Here is a 25703-nt window from a genome sequence, read left to right as displayed (position 1 = left end):
GAATCAGGGGCAGGGCAGGAGGCAATGCCTGCCCAAATTCACCTGGGACGAGGAGCGTAGCAGGTGGCAATGCCCCCCCATCCCCGTTCATGTGGTTGGGATCAGGAGTGGAGCAGATGGCAATGCCCGTCTCCCTTCACTTGGACAGGGACAGGCATGGAGCAGGTGGCAATGCTTGCCCCCCCTCGGCCAGGATCAGTCACAGAGGTGGAGGCAATGCCCACCTGCTCGCCTTCCCCTTTAGAGAGCCCATTGTATTTTTCCCCACAATGAGCTTTGTTACTAGTTAATAATAATATCTTCATCCTTCACCTCTCCTCTCTTTGTGGTCTCCTCCACTGTAAATATTTATCTTGGAGCAGTCATCACTTTTGTGTCCTTACTAAGTGCCTTGTACGTGGATGGTGTCATACAAATTCTAAATTATAAACAGAAAGACGCTATTTTGCTGCTTTTACCAAGATGCCATGTATTGTATTTATTGTTGGCTGGGAGAACAATCAGAGCCTGTGTGTGTGTGTGTGTGTGTGTGTGTGTGTGTGTGTGTGTAAGGAAGTGAGTGAGAGAGAGAAGTATTAGTGCCTTCCCTGGATCTCTTTCCTGTTCCCAAGATGATCAGTAACATTGCAGTATTGGAACATGCCATTCCCTCTCTGATACCAGAACATCTGCCACAATTTACTGTCTTTGAAACCTTGGCATTATGAATCGGATCCAACAGTCGTTAAAGTCAAAGGCTATTAAATTGAGTGATGAAGTTCTATTCCAATTTGGGTTCAGTGTCTCTTAGACAGTACATCACCTTTTAGCAAAAAATACTTCCTCATTTCTTCATAGGTGCAGCCTCAGCTTTTTCCAGTGCCTTCTCCATCATAATGAACAACTGCCGTTATCGGAGCCCTCTGCAAGGATTACTGCTTTTTGCCGCTTCCCTTGAGGAATGTTTCACTGTTCCTGTGATTTATTCTGGAAGCTTTAGAGTCACTGCATAACCCATACTTTAGTTCACCTTCTTGAAGGAGGATTAATGAACTAACTCCCCACCCATTTTTCTGGTTCGGTTCTCACATGCATCTTCATTGCTGAATGCCTTAACAACATCAAGCAATGTTTTGCATGTATGAATGGGCCATCATAACACTGGAACGTGGAATGTGTGTAGTCCTATTGCATTCAGTTGCATTGTTGATTGCATATCTGATTCTGTATGATTACATTGTTGGTCACATTGTCATTCAGTTTTGTGCTCTAGTTCTGTTGCATAGTTCCTTTGATATCCCATGCTGTTTGATTTTTCTCTCTTGTTTGGTGCTCTGTAATCCGCCTTCCATCTCAGTGAGAAAGACAGGCAATAAATAAGCTAAATAAATGAATAGTAAATATCTATAATAAATGTCTTTTTAAAACCTTCAGCATAGTCTGTAGTGTTTAGGATTGAATCTCATTTCAGCGATGAGCTCATTGAATTGCCGCTGGTATACTGCTCTTTCTCCACCTTAGCCCTCTGCCTGCCATATAGGGATAATAATAATACCTTACAGAGGGGCTATTTTAAAAGATTACTGAGATATTGTCTGTAAGCACTGCAAACAGGAAAACCAATACTAAGAGTCAAAACATAGGCAATTAAAATTTAAGTTAATTTCAGGTCATGTGGATTGGGGCTTTGGAGAGAAGGAAGGGGTGGTGGTGGTAATTCTTCCCTGCATGGTTTTGCCTGCCAACCATCTCCCCTTATTTTTCTCCTCCTTTTTTAGCCTTGAAGAGTGTAGGATGGAAATGATGGTTTTCATAGGCAAAAAGACTCCAGTAGCACCTTTAAGACTAACCAATTTTATTGTAGCATAAGCTTGTATTCTCTGGGTAGATATAGGGGCAGAGCTGGCATCTGGGTCTGTTGCAGGGCCTGGTACCTGTGCTGGTGTCTCTGCTAGCCGATTCATGATTGTAAGTGAGAAGTTGTTTAAGGTTGGGGGGCTATCTGCCTATAGACAGCCCCCCAACCTTAAACAACTTCTCACTTACAATCATGAATCGGCCAGCAGAGTCACCAGCACAGGTACCTGGCCCTGCAACAGACCTAGATGCCAACTCTGCCCCTATATCTACCCAGGGAATACAATTACAGGACCCAATGGCATCAACTACACTGTCTCTGGCTCTTAGAGCTGCTCATCCTGCAATCTGATATGTGCCCTCATGTGCCAACCATGTCCTTCTGCTCTGTACATTGGACAAACCAGCCAACCTCTACGCAAAAGAATAAATGGACACAAATCTGACATTAGAAATGGAAATGTCCAGAAACCAGTGGGAGAACACTTCAATCTACCAGGACATTCCATCAAAGACTTAAAGGTCGCTGTAGTTCAACAGAAACCTTTCAAAAACAAAATCCAACGGGAAGCTGCTGAATTGGAATTCATATGCAAATTTGACTCTGTCAAGCTGGGACTGAATAGGGACTATGAATGGTTATCTCATTATCACAGGTAACTGATTTCCTTTACAGAGGCGGGATCAGGGGGAGTCCAGTGGCACCTGGCGTGGGCTTTTGAGGACCATGGTTCTCTTTGTCAGATGCATCTGGTGGGGAGGACTGTGGTTATTGAGGGCTTGTGCTGCAGTGCTGCTGAACTCTTTTTGAGTTTGCTACTACAGACTATCACGGCAAACTCCTTTGAATCTTTACACAAGCAAACTGATCCCCACACCAAAAGGAGCTGTCTGCATCTCCATATCAAAGGAGTTGTTTACATCCCCCCTCTCCTCTTTCCCCCTTTCCCCCCTCTCTTCCTCTATATTTGGCCGGTTTCCTTCTGCCCTCCACGCATCTGACGAAGAGAACGTGATTCTCGAAAGCTTATGCTACAATAAAATTGGTTAGTCTTAAAGGTGCTACTGGACTCTTTTTGATTTTGCTACTACGGACTAACATGGCTAACTCCTCTGGATTCATAGGCAAAGGCACTGGAATGATTGCAGGGCCAGAAACCCCGAACGGTGTCCATGCACAACTCAGATTAACTTTTTTAAAAATCCCAAGAAGATCTGACCACAGATCTCTCAGAGTATCTCCACACGAGATGCCTTGGTGCATGTTCATCAAGTGTAAGACGATGCAATGTTAGCAGGAAAGTGTAGTTTAAAACGACAGAGCCAGCGGAAATCGCTCCTCAGAAGGTTTGTTAATTTCATCTTCGCCTCCCAGAAGGCTGTGCTAATTTCACCTCTCCAGTCTAAAACTGTGTGGGATCTCAACCAGAGGGCAGCAAGGAATAGAAATGGGCTGGAGCTGCCTTCCAGAGTCAGGTTTGGACCTGGAGAAGTTATAATGGGCTGAAGTTTCCCTTCTGGCATTTCACAGCCCTTTACACAGCTCCAGTATATAGCAAAGCCTTTGCCCTGCTACAGTCTCTGTCTTTTTAAGCTATCCTTCTCGGATACCATTGCATCTCCTGACATGTGTTCTTCACGTGTCAGATGTCTCGTGTAGAGAGACTCTCAGAATCTCATCTGTTTTGATTCTAAGGCTGCAGTAACTGTGTACATTTATTTTGAAGTCTGCTGAACTTCTGAGTAAGCATGCTTGGATTGCCCTGAATTATTATCAATAATACTATACCCATTGACAGGTGTTAAGTGTCAATGTGACAGGGGTCCCTTATGGGTTGATTCTGCTTTGGAAAGAAAATATCCCGTTCCCGTTCCCTTTTAATTGTCCGGCTCTGTGGTTCCTGCAGAAGATACAGCCTTGAAGAGAAACCAGTTTTCAGGAACAAATGCATTTCCATGTATTGTATGTGCTAGTTATATTTTTATGCTCTTCAACTGGAAAGCCAGACATCTCTCTGGCCCGGGATTGGTGTATAAATAGCATAAAATAGATCGGCAATCATGTAATGGTCCGAAAATAAAATGTAGCCACTGGGTGACCTGAATAAGTGTGGGGCAATTGTGGAGATGGCTGTGTTACCGAAGCAGAGCTCATGTGATCTGAAACGCTTACATTGATAAAATAAGCTATATGTAATGGGCTGCTTCTGTCTAAGGATGTGTAAAGGTTGAATGTATAAACTAGAATACGCTAATAAGTGAGCAAAAGTTTACAGCCACAATTTTTTGCCAAGTCGAGGTTTGTCTGCGTTTTCTGACCATGTGCTTGCCACATGTGTGGCTGTTTGTCACTGTTTAATAATTTGTGAATTGCAATAGATGGTGCTAAAGGGTCAGCCCTTTCTGCCCTTTTCCTGCTATTGTCTTATAGTTGGACAATAAGATCTAAATAAGCCTTTTCATCTCCTCCAATAGGGAGTGGCCCATGCTTTGAATGCAGAAGATCACCAGGTTCAAACGATAGCATCTGCCATGAGAAGGATCTCCCATTCTGACACTAATTACCATTTTCCCAGGGTCCTCTCCAGGATAAGGCATGAGCCTGGAGTTTGGTGCTGGGAAATTCCAGGCAGAGGCAAGATAGGGTTTCCAGGCCTAAGAGCCAAGCTACAAGTGAGGACTTACACAGGTTGGACACTTGTCAGCTTCCCTCAAGTTTTGATGGGAAATGTAGGCATCCTGGTTTTACAGCTTGGCTCTCCATTGCAGCTGCAAGACCAGGATGCCTACATTTCCCATCAAAACTTGAGGGAAGCTGACAAGTATCCAACCTGTGTCAGGCGTCACTTGTAGCTTGGCTCTCAGTCTAGTAATCCTGAGAGGGTGGGGCAGGGGAAGGGGGAGTGTCGCTCAATGTGCGCTCAATGTGGACACATCACTTCTGGGTGAAGACCCAAAAGTGACGTTGCCACATTGTGGCACAGAGCAGTAAGCCGCAGTACTGCAGCCCAAGTGCTGCTCACGACCTGAGTTCAATCCTGGCGGAAGCCGGGTTCAGGTAACCGTCTCAAGGTTGACCCAGTCTTCCATCCTTCTGAGGTTGGTAAAATGAGTATCCAGTTTCCTGGGGGTAAAGTGTAGATGACTGGGGAAGACAATGGCAAACCACCCCGTAAAAAGTCTGCTAAGAAAACATGATGTGACATCCCCCATGGGCTAGTAATGACTCGGTGCTTGCACAGGGGACTACCTTTACTTTTCAAAAAATTTATTGCATCTAAAATTTCTATTACGTGTTTTGGAAAAAGACAAGGGGAGGTGGATGGCTTGCAGAAAGAAAGTGGCAGGTGGGAGAAGGATTAAGAGGCTGTAGGGTTGCCAGCCTCCAGGTAGTGGCTGGAGATCTCCCGGAATTACAACTGGTCTCCAGGCCACAGAGATCAGTTCACCTGGAGAAAATGGCTACTTTGTCGGGTGGGCTGTATGGAATTATGCCATGCCGAGGTCCTTTCCCTCCCCAAATCCCACTTTCTCCAGGTTTCTCCAGGTTTCACTCCCCAGATCTCCAGGAATTTCCCAACTTGGAGCTGGCAACCCTAAGAGGCCGCTTCCAGCTGGCCAGTGGCAACCAGGTTTCCAAGGCTGGAGTCTAACCCAGAGCATTTAGCTCTGCCCCAAACAAGGACAGTACCCACAACTCATATATCTGATGCAGAGAAAGACAGTAACAGACCCTGAATACGCTTTTTATTTTTTTAAAAAAGGAAACAAAGCAATCTTAAATGAGGAAGTCTTTATTCACCGCTAAAGTCTAGCATTACAATTGGGCTACCTGTTTCTAAAGATTAAAGGAATAAAAGGTAAGTTTTTATTGAAAAATAAAATTAGAACATTTATTTTTGTCAGCAAAGCTGGACTGGAAATTGCTTTCCGGTCGCCAAGTTGGACTGTACTGATATATTGTCTGTACAGTTAAGCAGTTAGGAAAAAGATTGCCCTACCCACACACAGGAAAGCATTTGAGAAGGTGGGCGAGGCAGCAGCATTGCCTATCGCAGGTACCCCTTTTTCCCACCAAAGACAGTTATTGTACACAAAATAAATATCTTTTACAAGAGGCTCAGTACAATGTTACAATCCTTCATTGAAGGGAAACATATATACATATATATCCTGTATATAACTTATTTTACGTACATTGCCATAAATGCTACATGTTTTTTGAAACAAGGACTAAGGCTGGATTTGCACGTGCCACGCGTGAAGCTCTGTTCAGCCTCCTTCCTGCTGTTGGCATGCGTGTGTGAAAAACAGAAAGGCACTTCAACGTGGGCTTAGCTGGGGTTGCTGAATCAGGCATTCCAAAAGCCACCTGGGAAAAATCACCGTTAAACAAAGCTGAGGGAGGAGACAAACTAAATCAGAAGCGTTTAAAGGAGGCACTAGATTTAAAGCAAGTTTCTCCCCCTTGTGAGAAATCACCACTTTTATTCAAACTTTTGGCTTTGTTCAAAATGCCTCCGAGGCTTTGACTGATGAGCTTAGCACCACCTCCCCACTCACAATGTGGGAGTGTCCACGCAAGCTAAGCTACCAGTGATGCCTGACACAGGTTGGACACTTGTCAGCTTCCCTCAAGTTTTGATGGGAAATGTAGGCATCCTGTTCTTGCAGCTGTAATGGAGAGCCAAGCTGTAAAACCAGGATGCCTACATTTCCCATCAAAACTTGAGGGAAGCTGACAAGTGTCCAACCTGTGTCAGGCGTCACTTGTAGCTTGGCTCGTGGAAGCCACTCTGCAGATTTCCCTTTGAGATGGAGAAAGAGAGGATTATTTTTTCATCAGTGTAAAAGAGAAAGTCCCCAGAACAGCATGAATCATGTGCAGGATGAGCATGCTGCCATGTGTGGATGTTCTCCTTTTATGCTGGGCTTTCTGTTATCCATGCAGATAAAAATCCCTGCATGGTTTTGCAAGGATTCATGCTGGATGCCACATTTTTAAAGACTATATTTCCTGTGTTGATACATGAAAAGAAGATGCAGGTAAAAACAAAAAATGACCAGTTATGCACATCTTTGCCCCAAATGATTTACATTTGGCTTGGTTTCCTTATACTTCATTGGCCGTTTCCACACATCTTACCTTCTGCTGGAACTTCGCGGAAGACAGCATCTTCGTGCGCGAAATCGTGCCAGGAAGACACAATTTCGTGCAAAAATCCTGGATGACAGCATCTTCCAGGCGCGATTTCGTGCATGAAGGTGCTGTCTTCCGCGATATTCTGGCAGAAGGTAAGACGTGTGGAAACAGCCACTGTGTGTTATGTGCTGTCAAGTTGCTTCTGACCTATGGCGACCCTATGAATTACGATCACCTATCACTTACAGACTTGCTCAGATCTTGCAAACTGGAGGACATGGCTTCTTTTATTGAGTCAAACACTCTTGTTTTAGGTCTTCCTCTTTTCTTACTGCCTTCCACTTTTCCTAGCATTATTGACTTTTCCAGAGAATCTTGTCTGTATACTTAATGGCTTGCAGCTGTGAATAAACTCAAACTGCCTTGCTTGTCAGGTGATACACAATTCTATTTGTGATGTTATTATCAGCAATGGCCTATTCACACAGGCAAGTCATCACAATCATGCCACGGTGAACATGTATGCACATTGCACACCAGTCTTTCGTAACATACAAACAATCCGACAAGAGCTTGAGAAATGCATTCTGTGGACCGGCACTGGAAGATGTTTGCCAGACACTGAGAGATCTATGTCTTTTGGTGCTACACCTCTGAAGATGCCAGCCACAGCTGCTGGCGAAACGTCAGGAACTACAATGCCAAGACCACGGCAATACAGCCCGGAAAACCCACAACAACCATCGTTCTCCGGCCGTGAAAGTCTTCGACAATACATTTGCCAGAGTTGTTTCTCAGATTCCTGGCTGATTATTTGAACATAATAGATGCACATTTTTGACCACTGTATTGTCTCTTTTCAGCATGCCTGTCACATGGAAGCAGTCCTGATAACAGAGCTGGTCTCACAGGATACAGTGTGGGTGTTACTTTTAAGAAAGTGGGACTGTATTTATTGTACAGGAATCGTACTTAAAAATGGCAGATGCAAGGAAATGATGTTGGGAGGTCTCAGGCAGTCATTAGACCTTCTGGACAATCTACTCTAGGCCTTCTGAAAAGGATGTCAGAAGATGGAATGAAGCTGTTTCCAACTGGTGTCCCTTAGTCAATAATGACAGACTACGTAAAGCAAATGATCATCTGCTACTACTGGTTTTCCCCTGCAGTACGTGGCCCCAAAGGGAAGCACTGAACACGTGGTAGGGCACTCTCTATTTTGTGTGGGATAACAGGCTCTACAAACCTCGCGGATGCTTTGGGTGACCCAAGAATATTCGCTAAAACATGCTCCGTAATACTCTCCCATATGTAAGGATTCTTTGGCTCCCACATTGTTCCTTTAGGATAGTACACTTTTTAAAAGGGCCAGAAAGGTGGGGAACCCCAGAGAAGTCAAATGTCTTTGAAAATGAAGAACAATGTGATGTCAAGTCACAACTGAAGAAGTGATCTGAAGAAGTGAGCTGTGACTCACAAAAGCTCATACCCTACCACAAATTTTGTTAGTCTTATAGGTGCTACTGGACTCTTGTTCACTCACAACTGATTCCTATCAACAAACCAAGGCAACAGATGAGTAGATAGCTGCCTCCAGTCTTCTTGAGTGGTCTCCCACCCAAGCATTGACCATGGTTATCCGTTTGGCTTCCAAGCCCCACGAAGCTCAGGCCAAACTGGGCTATTGAGGCTGCTATGCAAATAAAGCGGTTGTGTTACGAGACATCATCACTGTGGTTTAAGAAATGAGTGGGCACATAGCCATGGACTGAAGGGAGATGCTAAGCGTGAGCGCCCGACTTACCGGACATTCGGTTTGCGGCCGCGGGGTGTGGAGATGGAGCGGGCGTGGTGGCCGCCATGCTGGCTTGCCCGGCGTTCCTCGGGGCAGGCCAGCAGCCAATAGGTTTGAATCCTGGCTGGCCAATCCGTGGCGGCTGGGAGGCGTGGTGTGGCGGGGTTGGCTGTCGGACCTCGGGGAAGCAGTCTTCCCTCTGGTCCGCCCGCTGGGCATTTAAGCAGGCTCCCATCCTGCCCTGCCGCACTCGGCTCCTGGCTTTGGAATCCCACCCACCGCTCCCTTTCTGTTTTGGGGCTTCGAGGGGCTTGCCTTGTCACTACTTGTTTTAGCGGTTGGTCATTGGATCGGATCTCTTTTGGGGAAATCAGGGCCTCCACCCTGGTTCCTGTTAAGGGGATTCCCATAAGGAATCTTGGGGGTGAGTCACGGAGGTACATGCCCAGCTCGGGGGCTGCCAGGGTGGACTCACTACCAGGTGGCAGGGGAATCATGGAGGGGTGTACACCCATATAATCTCCCCACTTAATGCCACTCCTTGGGTCCCCCCCTCAGCAAGGGTCTGAGGGGGGAGGGTTCATCGGCTGGCAGGCGGGCCAGCCGATGCTTGGGGATCCGATCCATATGACTGCCTTTGCTCCTTACCTGCTGTATCAATAAAGTTGTGGCCAATTTTTTACCTAGTCATTTGTGTGGTCTCAGTCTGTTGCCGTGCGCCCGCCGTCCTCCCCACCATCAGCATTAGGCTGCAATTTCTTTACTCGGCCTGTGCATTTGTTGGGGCTGGGAGGTCCAGGAATCTTAGCAACAAACCTCATTTCTCAAAGAGGGGCTTTCCTCATGTTGAGAGATCCTCGCTCTTGTTTTAGTAGGGGGATAGATTGCTGCTGTATTTTTCTACTTCTGCAAAGCACAACCAGAATTAAACCCAATGTGGGCTTTAGAAGACGGAGTGTGCAAATGGCGATTTAGTTTTTCTGTAAAAACCAACAAGTGAGCGGCAACAGCTACGTTGATAGATGAGATGTTGTTCTCCCTGATTCTGACCCATGCTTTATGACAATGACTCTATCTCTAACACAGCTTCAGGGAAATGTCAGGCCGAAATGCCTGGCATATTCCAAAGAGGTGTTAGTTACAACCCAGAAGAAAAGATGTATACTGTGACCTTTGGGTTTGAAAGCACATTGCCAAGGAGAAGAATGAATCAAGGAAATGACAAGGACAGTATCCAGCATCTTGTAGGGGCTGACTGAAATTTCATTTGCTGTGGATAAGTTAACCTTGTACACAGGGTGAAAACAAGCATAACATCTTAAGTATGACAGAAATAGTTTGAATACACTGCCTTGAGACACACAGTTTATTCTATACCGGAGAGAGCTCTGGAAAAAAATTAATAGATCTGTGATTTTCCAGCAGGTCTGGGAAATGCAGATGCCTATTGGCAAGCGCCCCTGATGTCATTAACATACCTCTCCTCACCTCTCTGCCAATCTCTTACAATGGTTTCAACAACATTTATAGATTTTGTTTCTTGTTTTCCTAAAATGAAGGATAAACGAGATGAAAAACAGGCCAAGAGCTACTTTGAGAAATAAAACAGTTAAACAGCCGGCCTGAAGATCAGTGGGAAAAGGAGGTGTTTGAGCCAACATTTAACTTGAAAGATCTGTACATGTGCTAAGAAAATGCAAAGCTACATTCACTCCCCAAGAAGGTCATTTTTGCATGGGAGATTTTTTGTTTTGTTTTGGCCCTGTACCTCTTCGAGTTTTCTTCTGAATTCCAGATGCTTAACTGCCCCTTCAGATTCCAATGCGGAGTTTCAAGGGTTCTGCCTAACAAGCATAAAATTCAGAAGAGAACCCTTGAAACACAGCATTGAAATCAGGAGAGTTAAGCGCCTAGAATTTGGAAGAAAACCTGGAGAGCCAAAGAGGCAAAAATCGCCCGTGCAAAAAAGGCCAAAAACTCCACAGTAACTGGCTTTTAAAACGTTATGTTTGTCTTCACCCTTTAAAGGTATCAGAATCCCAATGATTGGAACTTTGTGTATACAAACCCTCTTGTTATTTATTGGATTGCTTGGAAACCTAATGCCAGTAAGTATAACTAGCCGTCTCTCCGCAGCCCTTTCTGTTTGTGCCAATGTTTTTGAGGTTTCCCCTGCAGATAAATAAAATCTTGCTGCAGTTATTAAAGACGGTCTAAATTTCCTGGTTTTGTGAGGAGGGAAGGAAAAGTGAGCTCCCCTCCAAATGTTTCAGCCGGCCTTGAGTTTCTAAAAAGAGGTAAAGGAGAAAAAGCCTAGATTAGAAACCCCCCCAGTTTGACTGTCTCAAGTTCCAGAAGAGATGCTGTGTGGTTTGGGCTCATCGTTTGTTTAACTGAAAATGTATTACGCCGATAAATGATATATGCTAAGAAATGCTACAGCTGTACTGGGAAATGTTCTGCACTCACAAGCGAAGGGAAGATAGTTGAAGACAAGGTAATTATTTCTTGCAAACCAATGACAGCATCCAAGGATTCTCCAGGATATCTGAAAGAATGCAAACCGCAAAGTCCAGTGGTTTGGCTCTGGAAACTAAACCGAGGTCATCTGGAACTCTATCTCTTCTCCAGCCCTCTTCCTAGGATAAGGAATTCCCTTGGCTTCATAGGAGTTATCCATATCCTGCTAAGAGGCGATTGGGACTCTTGTGGTTGAATGTCTTGGGTCCACAAAATTAAGATAGCTGTCTGCTGAGGATAAGTTTTCTGGCCATGATCCACACCATTTCCTGTTTCTGGCCAGGCCTGTCAAGCTGCCTTTTGCCGCACTATTTAGAATTTATGCTCTAGGTTGCATCCAGAACCTCGAAATGCAGCCGGAGCAGCCAAGATTTTATATCTAGGCACAGTTCAAATTTGGGGCAAAGATTTCGGTCAGCCTCCTTCTTCCCTACCAAAGCTGAAAACCTTCGGTGTGGCGTGCTTTTACAGAAGCCACACACGCAAAGTTTTTGAAAGGGTTCAGAAATGCTTCCAATGGGGAGCAGCCATAGTCCCATGGAACAGCATTTGTTTTTGCACACACAAGGTCCCAAATTCAATCGGCAGCATCTTCAGCTGAAAAGATTTCAAGTAGCAAGGCTAAGGAAAAAAGCCCATTCAAGACCACAGAGAACTGGTCCGTTTTCACACGTCTCAGCATAGTGCTAAACTCACGGAACGAGGGCGTCTTGATGGTGTGATTTCTGATGTCATCATGCCGTTATTCTGTTTTGGTGGTGCGATGATGTCAGGAACTGTGCCACAAAGACACCCTCATTCCATGAGTTTAATGCTATGTCAAGATGTGTGAAAACGGCCCTGCTGCCAGTCAGAGGGGCATCACACCCCATCCTACCAGTCCACTGAGTAAAGTTTGTGTTTATTTATGCATTTATTTAAATATTAAGACTCCGCCCACCTTTCCTTTTGACTGAAATGCAAAACCTTCCTCCAGTCTTTCCTCCAAATTAAGTGGCTCTTCCATTGGAGGAAGTACTTTTGAACACATAACAATTCTGCATAAGAACTGGCTGGTGCTTTGCAGAACTCCCCCCTTCCCTTTTTATTTTGGGCAATCCACAAAAAAGAAGCGCCATTGGTCAGACAGTACTATCCTCACAGTCTCCAGATCTGACTTCCAGTTTTCAAAATAGGGATTCTTCAGTCTGTTTGCACACTACGCAAGGCATAATGCAGGTTTGTGAATGACTGTGCAGAGTTAAGAAGGAGCTGCCGCTAAGCACAGCTTTCCAACGAGAGTATCACTTATGCTACATGGGTTTCCAAATTCATGCTCGTCCCATTCACATTTAAGACATTTAGATGGACTCGTAAGCATATCCTTAAAAATGTATTGTGGCAAATGGCTCAACGCTTCCAGTTCAGCGTTGCAGAATTAAATTGGGAACATGCAAAGCTGCAGTTATAATATACCTTTAAGCCAGTCCATGAGTAATACGTGCTTAAAGAAATATTGAAAGTGGCCGTAAAAAGCTGGGTTCTGCAACTTGTCTATATTATGCAAACTAAACAGGTTTGCACACGCAGAATTTATTCTGTTTCAGCTGGTCAGAAACTGCCTGATTGAAAAGTCTGCGGAGACTTCCTCTTCTTCAGATTTCAACCTCTGGTACATTTAGGAATAAGGTAGCATCAATGCATGCCATTATTCTCAGGGCACGTCTGCATTTCTGAACACTTCAGGCCCTGTTCATAGGGCACAGTGAAGGCATGTGCAATCTCTGTATGGTGTACACCTGATTTTTCTTTAAGTTTGTCTTGAGTTACTTTCAATGCATGTACAGCTAAACATGTGATTTAAACCCCACATTTATACAAATACTGCTTCTGTCTTTTTTTTTCAATTGCCTAAGCTTTTCACATTATCTTAATAATCGTTATGACAACCCTGCAGAGTAGGCCAGCGCAGCTGATCTCTGACTGCAAATCTGAGCGGCTGAAAGGGAAAAGCTTGTCTAAGGTGACCAAGTGAATTCATAGCTGAGGCGAGATTTGAATCGGGGACATTTATTCAATATTCTACCAGCTCTCCACAACTGCTTCCTAATGCATGTATTGTAGCCTACAGTCCCACCAGGGCTGTTGCGCCAAGGTAGCCTTCATGCTGTCATTATCTCGCTCTGTTCAAGGGGGACAAAGCCTGCTTCTACTCCATTATGGAGGAAATGCCAAGGGTCAGATCCTTTTTTTTAATGGTGAGTCTTCTGCAAAAGGTTTTCCTTTTCACACAAGTGGCATTAAATGGCCGTCTTCATGCTAAGCCAGAGCAGCAAAGGCCCTCTTAAAAACACACACACTGGGAGCGTGCAGAGCCGCAGGGTTTGCAAGGTTTCTGTCTGCAGGAAACAGGGCCATCCCTGCTTTCCGTCCCACCCTGTTTCAGGCTGCCAAAGCGCATGCAGCCTGGCAGCATGGAGGAATTCCATTGCTGTTTCCTAAGAAAGTACCAAGTCTTGCAATGTCCCAGCAACCAGGCACGGAATGACCTTCAGTGCTGGCACCCACCGTTCTACGTGTGCTACAGAAACATTGCTTCTGATTCTTTGTTCCAGAAAAAAAGGGACAGAGAGAGGAAAGAGGCCAGGAGTTCCATTCATAGCAGTGACCTTTTGCCGTTGGACAGCCGTATTACGCCCGGTTCACATGGGGGAAAGGAATGAATTGGCAGAAGGGGGAGGGCAAAGTGAAACTGCTCCAAAGCAAACTGCTCCACTTCAGGCTGCAGGTGGCAGGTGGCATTTTGGAGCGGCTCCCTGTGTTTCGAAGTGTCTTACAAACAGAAATTCAGCAGGGCAGAACCGTCTCCCTGATGCGTTAGATTTCTATTTTCAGAGAGGGATGGGATTTGAGAGTAGGGATTCGAGCCTGGGTGTCCAGATCCTAGCCCAATGCTCTAACTACTACACAACACTGTTGTAACTGCTAAGCCTGTGGCCAAACCAGCAGAGACTTTGTGCTGCACCGGAGAGAGCTGAGCTGCCCTTTCCTATCCCCAAATGCTCTGTGCAGTTGTTGGCACATTTACACCCAAAGATCCCAACTGCTGCATTAAGAGGCAGGCAGGAGCATTCCCAAGCAAGCTCTCCAACCTCTTGTTGCAAAGGCAAGGCTTTCTTGCACCAAGTCATCTGCCTCAGCGGTGCCTCCTCTGACTGCCAGCAGCTTTCCAGGCCGACAGAGACAGAGAAAGACCCTTGAACTAGAAATGCTACCGACCCCAGGGTGCAAAGCATGCGCTCTGTCCCGGAGCCACATCCTGCCCCTAAGCAGCAGACCCCTTCCTTGCCAGTGTATCAGATCACAAGGGAACACTGCAGTGCATCCCTTGCTATGACAGAGCAGCTCCATCAGCAGTGATGTTTACAGGTAGGCGATCCCGTTTCCAGCTGCAAGGGTGAGGGAGCAGGTTCACTGGTTTGTCGCCTTGCTATCAGTGCCACAACTAGCTACTGAGAAAGCAGAGGTAGGAGCTATCTCCCCGTGTGGACCTAATTAAAAAAATCTAATTAAAAAAATGCCAGTAAGGGGCACACGGAGAGTCAGAGAAATAGCAGTGATAATGCAGGGCCTGCTGGTTTTTCTTCCAAAGCAGAAGCACGTACAGAGCACGAGGAGAATATCAACATGTAGGAAGGGAGAAAGCAGCAATCTGGAGTTTCTGGATGATAGCCTGTTCCCTACTCCCTGCTCCCCAAAGCCACCTAAAAGCAATCCTTGCAAACATTTTACAGGGTTGTTAACTCCGGGGTTGGGAAATTCCTGGAGATTTGTGGGGTAGACGCTAGGGAGGGCAGGGTTTCGGGAGGGAAAGGACCTGAGCAGGGTGTAATGCCATATAGTCTACCCTCCAAAGCAGCCATTTTCTCCAGGGGAACTGATCTCTGTCACCTGAGGATCAGTTGTAATTTTGGGAGCTCTCCAGGCTCCACCTGGATGTTGGTAACCCTGGTTTTCCAAGCTGTCGCTTGCTGCCAGGGTCCATGGGTCTCAGAGCAAAATATGTCAAAGACAGCTTGCTCGAAAAGGTGAAAGTTCACTGGCTGATTGGGTGTCTGCCCTAGGACCAGACAGTCTGGGCCGGAGGGAGATATTTTGGCAGTTCTGCTTGGCTTTGGCAGGGATCCTTTTTTGGGAAGGAAGAACTCCCGCCTTGGAGATTCCAGCCGCCTGCTCTGCAAGAGAGCCAAATAGGAGGTGGAGGATGGGATTGCCGCATTGCTGAAGAGGAATGAGAAATGACAAGGGCAGAAACAGGATCCTTCTCAAATATGGGGACGGGTGGAAACCTCAGCGGGACTGATATCAAACATATTCTACCTTTCTTAATAGTGACCAAGCTGTTCGAAAGAATCCAAAATCAGAAGCTGTATTTTTAAAAAAAATAAAATAAAACCAGTGTATCATTATGGGATCAAAAAGAGTCCAGTAGCACCTTTAAGACTAACCAACTTGATTGTAGCATAAGCTTTCGAGAATCACAGTTCTCTTCCTCAGATGCATCTGAGATGCATCCTCAGATGCATTTTGCTACTACAGACTAACACGGCTAACTCCTCTGGATCTATCATTATGGGATGTTTCACCTCATCTATGCTATCTGGGAGCTTTATTCTGGGGGCACCGAGTTTCTTTGTATCTCAGAAATAAAAAGTAGCGTTCTACAGTTCCGGTAGCTCGGAAGGCATTCAAGCTACAATCCTAAGAATGCTTTCCTGGGAGTAAGCAGCCATTGAACAAAATGGGACTTACTTCTGAGTAGACTTGCCTTAGGATTGCACTTTCAGATGGCCTCTTTCCAGCTCATGAATAGGATAGCCAGCAAGCCTGGAGAAAAATGCCCTGGGGGCAAACCAAAGACCAGAAGACTGCTGATAGCAAGATAAGAGAGAGGTGGTAAAAGAAAAAACTACTTGGGTACTAAAGCCTGATTGTTTCTGTGCCAACCCAAAGTCCAGCTGATAAACAACAGCCAGTCGTATCCTATACACAGTGAGTGCATCCCGGAACACTTGCCATAACTCAGAAAGAAAACGAACAACAGGGCCTGAATCTGGGAAAGGAGGGAAGCAAGGATGCAGTTCATCTTGTGCATCGCCAGCAAGCTCTGGCCAAAGGGAACTGCAGGGAAACCAAGCAGATGAAGGAAAAATCCTCATGAACAGAAATAGGCCAGTATGGGCCACATATTTTAGTTTCCATGTTTCCAGGCGGAGCTTACTCACTGGTCAGAGCAAAAAGGGGGGGTTATGCATTTCTTGTCTTAGGGAGTCCCCCCGCTGCTACTTGATGAGAACAGAACCTAACAGTGTCAGATCCACACCTTTTTTCGATCAGTTTCCCTCTTGGCAAGCAATTTCCCCATCTAAAAGCATTTTCAGAGTTTGGTGTGAGAACTGTTGAGAGTGAAGAAGCAGTCCATTGCTGGATCAGTGTCTCTGGGTGCAGTGCAAAGAAGAATGTTTTACTTCTGGAACATAGGACTTCAGCACAGCTAGCTTCTGGATGGTGCCACTTCAGAAAAGAGTGGGGAATGTGTATTATGCAGGCAAACATGCCTGTGGATGAGGAGCGTTAGTTGCAGCAGGGACTGAAGGACAAGAGGGGTACATAACACTTTCCCTGCTCACCAGTTCTGCCCTACAAGTGCCCCTTCTTATTAGTAAAGAATCCAGTAGCACCTTTAAGACTAACCAACTTTATTGTAGCATAAGCTTTCGAGAGCCACAGCTCTCTTCGTCAGATGCATCGTAGTAAAGAGTCCAGTAGCACCTTTAAGACTAACCAACCTTATTGTAGCATAAACTTTCGGGAACTACAGCTCTCTCGCAGGATGCATCTGACAAAGAGAGCTGTGGTTCTCGAAAGCTTATGCTACGATAAAGTTGGTTAGTCTTAAAGGTGCTACTGGACTCTTTGCTATTTTGCTACTACAGACTAACACGGTTAACTCCTCTGGATCTATGACCTCCTTATTAGGGTCACCAACTCTATCCTGGGAGGTACCTGGAGATTTGGAGGCTGTGTCTAGGAAAGATAGAGTCCAGGGATGTGCAGAAGCTCAGCAGGGATGCGATGCCATAGATGCGATGCCTGCATCCCAAACTGCCACTTCCTTCAGGGGAACTGATCTCTGTAGCCTGGAGATCAGTTGTAACTCTGGGAAGACACCAGGAAGTTGGCAACCGTACTCCCTTCCACATCAGTGGTGTGAGACAAATATGGAGCTCAGAACTCCACCGCTGTTCCAATACATGTAGAGTCTTACTGATTTCGGGAAATTAATTAAAATGTTTATATTATATGAATACATTTTTACACTGTCTAGTGCTTTGGCCTCTTCGCTTTTACCACTGGAATTACTTATGGCATCACACCTACTGCTGTAAGAGATACAGGGAAGGCCGCGGGACCCAGCATTAGTTCCAGACATCCCTGGGGGAGCTGGCATTCAGCAGGACAGTGCAGATACTTCCTGGAATTCAGTGCGACTATTTCTGTCCTCCCGAACAGAAACAGATGATGACAAGAATACGCTTTAGAAGTGCTGCATCCTCCACGGCCCCTTAATCACAACGCGGAGCAGAATTTTCCAGGATGGAAAGGAAAGAGCTGATGCGAACAAAAGGGAGTTGTAAAAGGGAGCAGCTACAGCTCAGGGCCAAAGCAGAAGCAAAATAGTTATTGCAAGAATGGAATCGGGAGGGGCCGCAGCACAAGGGCAGAGCCTCTACTTTGCACGGAGAAAGTCCTAGGTACAAGTATCAGCCTGAGCTCCAGAGCTTGGAAGCTGAGCGGGATCAGCTATGGTTACTACTTGGATGGAGGCCACCAAGGAAGACCACGGTTGCTATGCAGATAAAGACGATAGTCAACTTCCTCCGCTCATCTCTCGTCTTGAAAACCCATAGAGGGTCGCCGTAAGCTAGTTGTGACTTGACAGACCTTAATTATTAGTAACAGGTTATGCGAAAGACTTGAAACTTGAAACGCGCACACACATGAATACATGAAGTTGCCCTATACTGGATCAAACCAATGCCCGTCAGGGCCAGTATTGTCTACTTAGACTGGCATCAGCTCTCCAGGGCCTAGGTAGGGTCTTTCCCATCACCTACTGGATTCTTTTACCTGGAGATGCCAGTGACTGAATCAGGAATTTCCCACAAACTAAGCAAATGCTCTACCCCAGGGACTCAGCCTTGAGAAACCAATGGTTTAACAGTATATAAGGCAGCTTTCATGTGTTTAGGAGTAGTTGTACCATGCGGGGGTTGGGAATCAGGACGCCTATGATCTTAGAACCTGAAATACAGACAGGATATCCTTAATACCATTGAATATGTATTTTTAAAAACTCAGGAGGAACCTGGCTTCCGTCTCAAACAGAAAGGTTTGCAAAATCTTGTGTCAGCTTTCTGCACATTTCTTGGTCCCCTGTTCGCTTTTGAGTCACATCGATGAGCCATTCCAGGCAGATCTGTCGGCTTCATCAGAACAAATTCCCTTTTACTGAAATGGAGGAGCGTTTGCAAGTGACATTCTATATTTGTCGCTCTTGATTAAGCTAACAGCAAAGTCCTGATTGTCAGAAGCTTTATTTCTGGTAGGAAAAAAAAAACCAGCTTAATTTCCAATGCCAGGGTCTGGCTTGCTTTCCAGTGCTCAGATTTGGAACTGGGCCACAGAAGAAAGAGATGAAATGAAATCTTGCCTTATTAACTAACTTCTTTGATCACTGGGATTAGCAACTGACTGATGAACTTACAACACTCCTTTTATACTCTGTGTGCTTACTATTAACAACGGGTGAGCTCCCCTGGACTCAGCTTGGAATGGGCCCAGTTCAAATGAGTTAATTTGGGTTCAGGCTGAATTGGGTTTGAATTAACTCTTTGATACCTGGGCCCAATTAGAATTGGGGCAGGGGAGGCCCCACCTTGCCCAAATTTACCATGGCAGGAGACTTCTAAGAGTACCTGTACCCAGGGCTTTTTTTTGTGGGAAAAGAGGTGGTGGAACTCAGTGGGTTGCCAGCATAGGGGGCAACTCCTGGTGGGAGGTGGTGCCCCTGGTACCACATACATGCTCCCAGGACTGCACAATGCTGTCACTTTGGGTCAGCTGGAACAAGGGGGAAGTTTTTTAAAGTTTAAATCGCCCTCAGCGAAAATGGTCACATGGCTGGTGGACCCACCTCCTGATCTCCAGACAGAGGGGAGTTTAGATTGCCCTCCACACCACTCCAGCCCTGCCTGTACCTTACAAGGATAGATTTGGAAAAGGAGACGGGGGCTGGAAACAATGGAAAGGAAAGCCCTGAACTGAATTCATTGGGCATTGTGTCTGGTCTGAAATGTGGTTGGAGAGAACCTTTGCTCTCATTATTCTGAGCCCTTCAATTGTAAGATTTGGTGCTATTAGATACTTTTATTGGACAAAATCTTGCAAGGATGGGAACACTTATTATTCTATCCTCCCCAAATATGGAGCAAACTCAATGTACAGCAAATGTGCACTCTAGAGTACAGGATATTGGGAACCCCATAGATGTCTGTTACAAACAATATAGTGACTTGTTTTTAAGGGTAGATAAACCAGTATAGCCCAGGTGAGCCTGATCTTGTCAGATTTCAGAAGGTAAGCAGGGTTGGCCTTGGTTACTAATTGGATGAGAGACCTCCAACGAAGACCAGGGTTGCAGAGGCAGGCAATGCCAAACCACCTCGGATAGTCTCTTGCCATAAAAACCCTGCCAGGGGTCGCCATAAGTCAGCTTTGACTTGAGGGCACTCTTCACCACCACCAAATCAGTTATTAAGAATATAGGATGTTTCAACTGAAATACTGAACACATATATATATAATTTCTATTTACTTCTAAGGAATATATTTAGGATTAGGATACAATTTTAAGGAGTAAACTAGCTATTTTTAAGAGGCAGGAAGTTTTTCCAAATGACATTTAGGTTATGTAAATATTCTCTTTTCTTTGATTCTATTTAGTGCCATTATTTTTCCTGATAGCTGCAATTTCTGATCCATTTCCCCCCCTGGTTGCTGCTTGACACATAGTGGTTAGGGAATCACACAGGGACACCTGTAAAATCCTATACGGCCAATCATATCTGACTCTTTGCCACTAATGGCAACTAAGGTTGAGGGCAAGTGAGGGTGATGTAAGTAAATAAGTAAATAAGTTGTATAAGGAGAGCTAAAAGGGGAAGATTCCTCAGAAAGGGGAATTCCGCCCCTCCCGCAGAACTACCAAAAATGACGTGAAAAAGAATGAGTAATTTTGGCTATGTTCTAATAAAAACTAATACACATAAAATTGTTGCTAATTTTCTACAACATACAGATTGGAATTATGAATGGGGGGAAGTTGTTGGAATAACTTTTGAGTAGGATGCTATACACCTAAAATAGTGGCTATGGTAGCTGTTCTAATATTTCTTTGGTACAATAGCAGAAATAAATATCATATTGCCAATTCCCTGTTTCGTGACCGGGGCCTCGAATCAGGTGAGAAAGCAGCATGAAAACATGAAGCGTTTAGCAAATTTGCAAGTAAAATAAGTCAGTGGATCATGGGGCTATAGACATATAGCTCCATGATCACACAACCATATGCATGCTGAAACCAGACAAGCTACTCAGGGCCAAGCTACGAGTGATGAATGACTCAGGTTGGACACTTGTCAGCTTCCCTCAAGTTTTGATGGGAAATGTAGGCGTCCTGGTCTTGCAGCTTGGCTCTCCAACTGCTGTCCAATGGACTTTTCAACTGTCACTTGTCCAACATTCCGCCAAGCTGCCTACATTTCCCATCAAAACTTGAGGGAAGCTGACAAGTGTCCAACCTGTGTCATTCGTCACTTGTAGTTTGGCCCTCAGAAGTGACAAAGAATTTGGTAGGCAGTGCAGGGTCTAATTTCCTTTTAGTGAATACTCTGTTCATCTAAACATATAGCTGACTAAATACATAATGATCTGGAAGCAACAACAAAGCTCTACAGATAAGGAAATGCTCACTGCTGGGGTCAGAAGACACAAAGTGGCCTGTGATTCTTTTCTTTGTTGTTTGCAATGGATTAAAGCAGGGCTTTTTTTCTGGGAAAAGAGGTGGTGGAACTCAGTGGGTTGCCCTCAGAGAAAATGGTCACATGGCTGGTGGCCCCACCCCCTGATCTCCAGACAGAGGGGAGTTTAGATTGCCCTCCATGCTGCTTGGCGGCGCAGAGGACAATCTAAACTTCCCTCTGTCTGGAGATCAGGGGGCGGGGCCACCAGCCATGTGACCATTTTCAAGAGGTTCCGGAACCCCGTTCCCCCGCGTTCCCCCTGAAAAAAAGCCCTGGATTAAAGATATCTTAGCGTTTGGATCAACAAGTCTCTGTCAATTGTATTTGTGGACAGATTATAGGAATTATTTGCTAACCTGATCCACAAGAGCCCAACCTCAAACACAAAGTCAGCTTCACTTTTAGGCTACTGGGAGACATTTCTTGATGACGTGACCACCTAGGAACCACTTTCAAGCACCAACAGCTACATATGGTTAGGTGGCTCTGTGGTTGGGTACCAATATTTGGACAGGGAGGCAAAGTGAAGTCAAGAGTATCCTTCTACCCCCTAAAATTGGGGAAGGTGATCCTGGACTTCTAGATAGCCTAAAAAGTTCTTCAGAATCCTTTTACCCTAATGACCTGCATTTATATAGAGTCTCTCTACATGTTACTAAGTACCTAGGGGTGCTCAAGTGCAGCATTGTATGTGGTGTCCTCAGTTCATGGGCAGGCTGTTCTTACTCAGTACACGTGAATGCTGCTTTCACAGGAGTTCCCTTTGCGTGACTGCATCTGCAAGTAATTCTGGAGGGCAAAGCCCAATTCAGCTGTTTTTGCTGCAAGAACAAGTACCGCAGGCAACTTTGACTTATCAATTTGTATTTCTTTAAAGGTGTGAGAAAGTGTCAAGATCTGCATTTCAATGAATGGATGTGGGGGGAACTGGGATACGTTTAGCAACTGAGGAGGAACTAATACAGAAAGCGTGAATGTACTCATTTGGAGCAAATTCAAGTGTGACTGTGTGAGCAAAAGCATGGAAAGCTGGAGTGGGGACATGTGAAATAAGGTTCATTTGAGCATCCCTAGGTACTTTGTAATGTGTAGAGACACTGATAATTACCTACTAAACAGGGGCAGAACAGCATGTTATACACTGTTTCACAGTTGTTTTCTTTAGGACATTTTTGATTTTTATAAAACACAGCAGATGGAGATGCACTTTGAAGGGGAAGACCGATGCTCTTTCCCCTTACACTCTTATCCTGCTGAAAATTTCTACATCCAAGTGGATTTTGCCACCACCACACAAAACATATGTTGTGTAAAAGCAGCCTGGTTGGGGATGGTTTTGAGGATGATGATGACAAAAGGGGAAAAGGTGAAAAAAAGGCCCTCAGCTCTCACATACTGGCCTCCCTAGTAGAAACAGGTTGTTAAACACACACACAAACCCTCATACACACACACACATTTTTAAAAAACAGAACAATATTCTACACTTCCCAAAATGGCAGTCGTTATAAAGCAAAAAACAGATGGACGGATCGTGACTGCCATTTTGGATTCCCCCCAAACCTGAGGGATTGAACTGGCAATATGAAGCCACCATTTCCCAGGACGTGATGATCTAACATAGAAGAAAAGTGCCTGATCCATCAGCTTCAGCGCTTTGATCAAAGTCTCCTGGAGCACCGGCCAACAGCCGCCCACAGCTAATGAACCCCTTGCAAGAGAGATGTTCTCACATTTACCTTTGAAGCATTGTATAAGCCTTCCTCTAATCCTCACAAAAGCTCACAGATCAGGTTGGCATCAGGAGCCTTCTTTTGCCACAGCTTGAACCTGCCACAGCAAAGTTTGCAAAATCAGTTATTTGGAAGGAATCCTACTGACTAGGAGGCACGTGAAGTACTGCGGCCAGACTAGGGTTAAACGACTTGCACCAAGTCATCTAGAAAGGTTATTATCCAAGACAGAGCCTGGCTTATAGGCCCACAGAGGATCACTGTTTTTCTGGTAACTGCAGCTGCAAATTGGTAACCTTCAGCCAGGGTATCTTTATATCGGAAGAGTAACGGGTTTTCTTAGATGACGTCCTTCCGGTAAGACCCACAGGGAGGCTTCCTGAAGGTGATCTTTGGGAACAGCCTAAGACACATATCTGTTTCTGCTCAGATGTTGAATAGAGGCCTGTGAAACGAACGTTTTTTTTAATATCGAAAATCCCATGCTTCTTTCCGCCCCAACTGAGGTAGATGTCTATTTGGAGGAAGTCAAAGCAGAAAAAGAGTGGTTGTTGTTCAATGCCTGCTAACCTTTCAAACAGGTCTACCCAATGGAGCCTGTTCAGGTCTATTAGTGCACTTTTGCCTTTTGACCTACATCCTTGCTCGGCAACGCCAAGCTCGGTTTGGGTTAGGTTAGTAGTTAGCCTATGTTATACATGCCAGTCCCTGCTGGGCCTCAGCACTCTTGCAGAAGTGTGCAGACGGTAGTCACCGATGGCGGTTTTGGAGACCCACACTTCTCCGAGGCGGTGATTTTCCCTGCATAGTCAATGCACAAGGCACTCCGTGTCCGCACACCCTCTCCGCATGTGCGGGAACAAGGGGACCAAGAACCCAGTTGCCAGATGGGGCACGGGAGATCACTGCAGGGCTTAATGTCCTCGGGCTTGAGGGCCTTGTCACAGGTTGACGAGGCCTGCCTTTCCACATCCAGGCATTCCACCGTTCGTCTCTGCCAGCCAGAACCACAGGTTTTGGAGCACTCGGACCAGTCGCCCAGAATCCACTGCAAAGTCAGCATGGGTTTAATTACATTGGATGAGTTCTTCTCCTTGTTCTTCTGCTTGCTGAAGTGGATGTCCTTGGGGATAAAGAATGTGTACTTCACTTTGGGAGAGAACACCGCGGGAGGGAACTTCTCATTGGAAACCGTCAGCAGCTGGACAGTAAGGGGTTCTGGGAGGGGCCGGAAACTCTGGAGACGTTCCACGGTGGTCAGGGAGCCGCTGTACTTTAGAATGACACCCTTCACCAAAATGTCTTGCTCCATGGCTGAAATGGCATAGTCTCCATTCAGGAGGTATTTGCCATCCAGGGTTCTCAAAGCTAAATAGTTGCTGTCGTGTCGCACACGGTGGCTGCGCTGCTTGACGTCAATGTTGGTCGCCCCAGCAGGGATTGTGACAATGTCATTATATCCAAACCTGTGGACACCAAAGAGATGATTATTGTCCTCAGCCAGCAAACAAACTTGTATTGCTCCAATTTTGACTCTATGTCAAGCATGGGCTTGGTTTTGCATTCACTTCTTGTAGTCTAGAGCAGAGATGGGGAATTTCTTTGGGCCAAAAGGCCATTTCTGGGCCAACTGGTGTTGGAAACAAGTAGAGCTGATGCCCCAAACAGAACTCTTAAAAGCAGACAGAGTCCTATATGTGGCTTTCTCATGCACTCTGCTGCTTTCAATGGACCTTAATGATACATGACCCTTGGAGTACTTAACACTTTGGGGGGCTGATGCATGTGACAAATTGTTAAGGAGCACACGTGCTAGATGAAAAGTTCCATGGCCCACCTCTGGTCTAAGAGCCTACACTATGGACTGAAACTGCTTTCAATAATAATTTCATCTTTCTAGAAACCTAAGCAAATGTAGCTACATGAAGGGGGCTTGGGATCCCTAGCAGCCTGAATAGCCCAGACTAGCCCAAGCCCTGGTTAGTATTTGGATGGGAGACCACCAAGGAAGTCCAAGGTTACTGTGCAGAGACAGACAATGGCAAACCACTCTGAATATCAATTGCCTTGAAAACCCCATTGTGACCTGATGGCATTTAATAATTAGAGGGATGTTTAACATAATTCTGAGCATCATCAAGATTCTTAACGGGGGTGGGAATGAGGAACAGAGCCATGTTTGTTAAAATGACATAAAACCAGGGCTTATTTTCTGGGAAAAGACGTAGTGAAACTCAGTGGGTTGCCAGCACAGGGTGCAACTCCTGGTGGGAGGTAGTGCCCCTGGTACCACATGCACACACGCAAAGTGCGCGCATGTTCCCAGGACCGCGCAATGATGTCACTTTGGGTCAGTTGGGAGTTTTTTAAAGTTTAAATCACCCTCAGCAAAAATGGTTACATGCCTGGCGGCCCCACCCCCTGATCACCAGACAGAAGGGAGTTTAGATTGCCCTCCATGCTGCGGTGCGGAGGGCGATCTAAACTCCTTTCTGTCTGGAGATCAGGGGGCGGGACCACCAGCCATGTGACCATTTTCAAGAGGCGCCGGA

At 45.6% G+C, this 25703-nt stretch overlaps 1 protein-coding gene across 1 annotated transcript in view; it reads right to left on the bottom strand.

The window, feature by feature from the left end:
* Nucleotides 1-22710: 22710 nt before the first annotated feature.
* ADAMTS8 (ADAM metallopeptidase with thrombospondin type 1 motif 8) overlaps nucleotides 22711-25703 on the bottom strand; it is a 37338-nt gene continuing 34345 nt past the window's right edge. The window contains exon 9 of the mRNA XM_054997823.1: nucleotides 22711-24617. Within this exon, the coding sequence (XP_054853798.1) occupies nucleotides 23870-24617 (748 nt within the window). The 3' untranslated portion in view covers nucleotides 22711-23869. The remainder of the gene's footprint in view (nucleotides 24618-25703) is intronic.

The sequence above is a fragment of the Eublepharis macularius genome, chromosome 14 (assembly GCF_028583425.1).
Source record: "Eublepharis macularius isolate TG4126 chromosome 14, MPM_Emac_v1.0, whole genome shotgun sequence".
Taxonomy (NCBI): Eukaryota; Metazoa; Chordata; class Lepidosauria; order Squamata; family Eublepharidae; genus Eublepharis; species Eublepharis macularius.
Note: the sequence above shows the minus strand (reverse complement) of the source record. Positions and strands in the feature narration are given on the sequence as shown.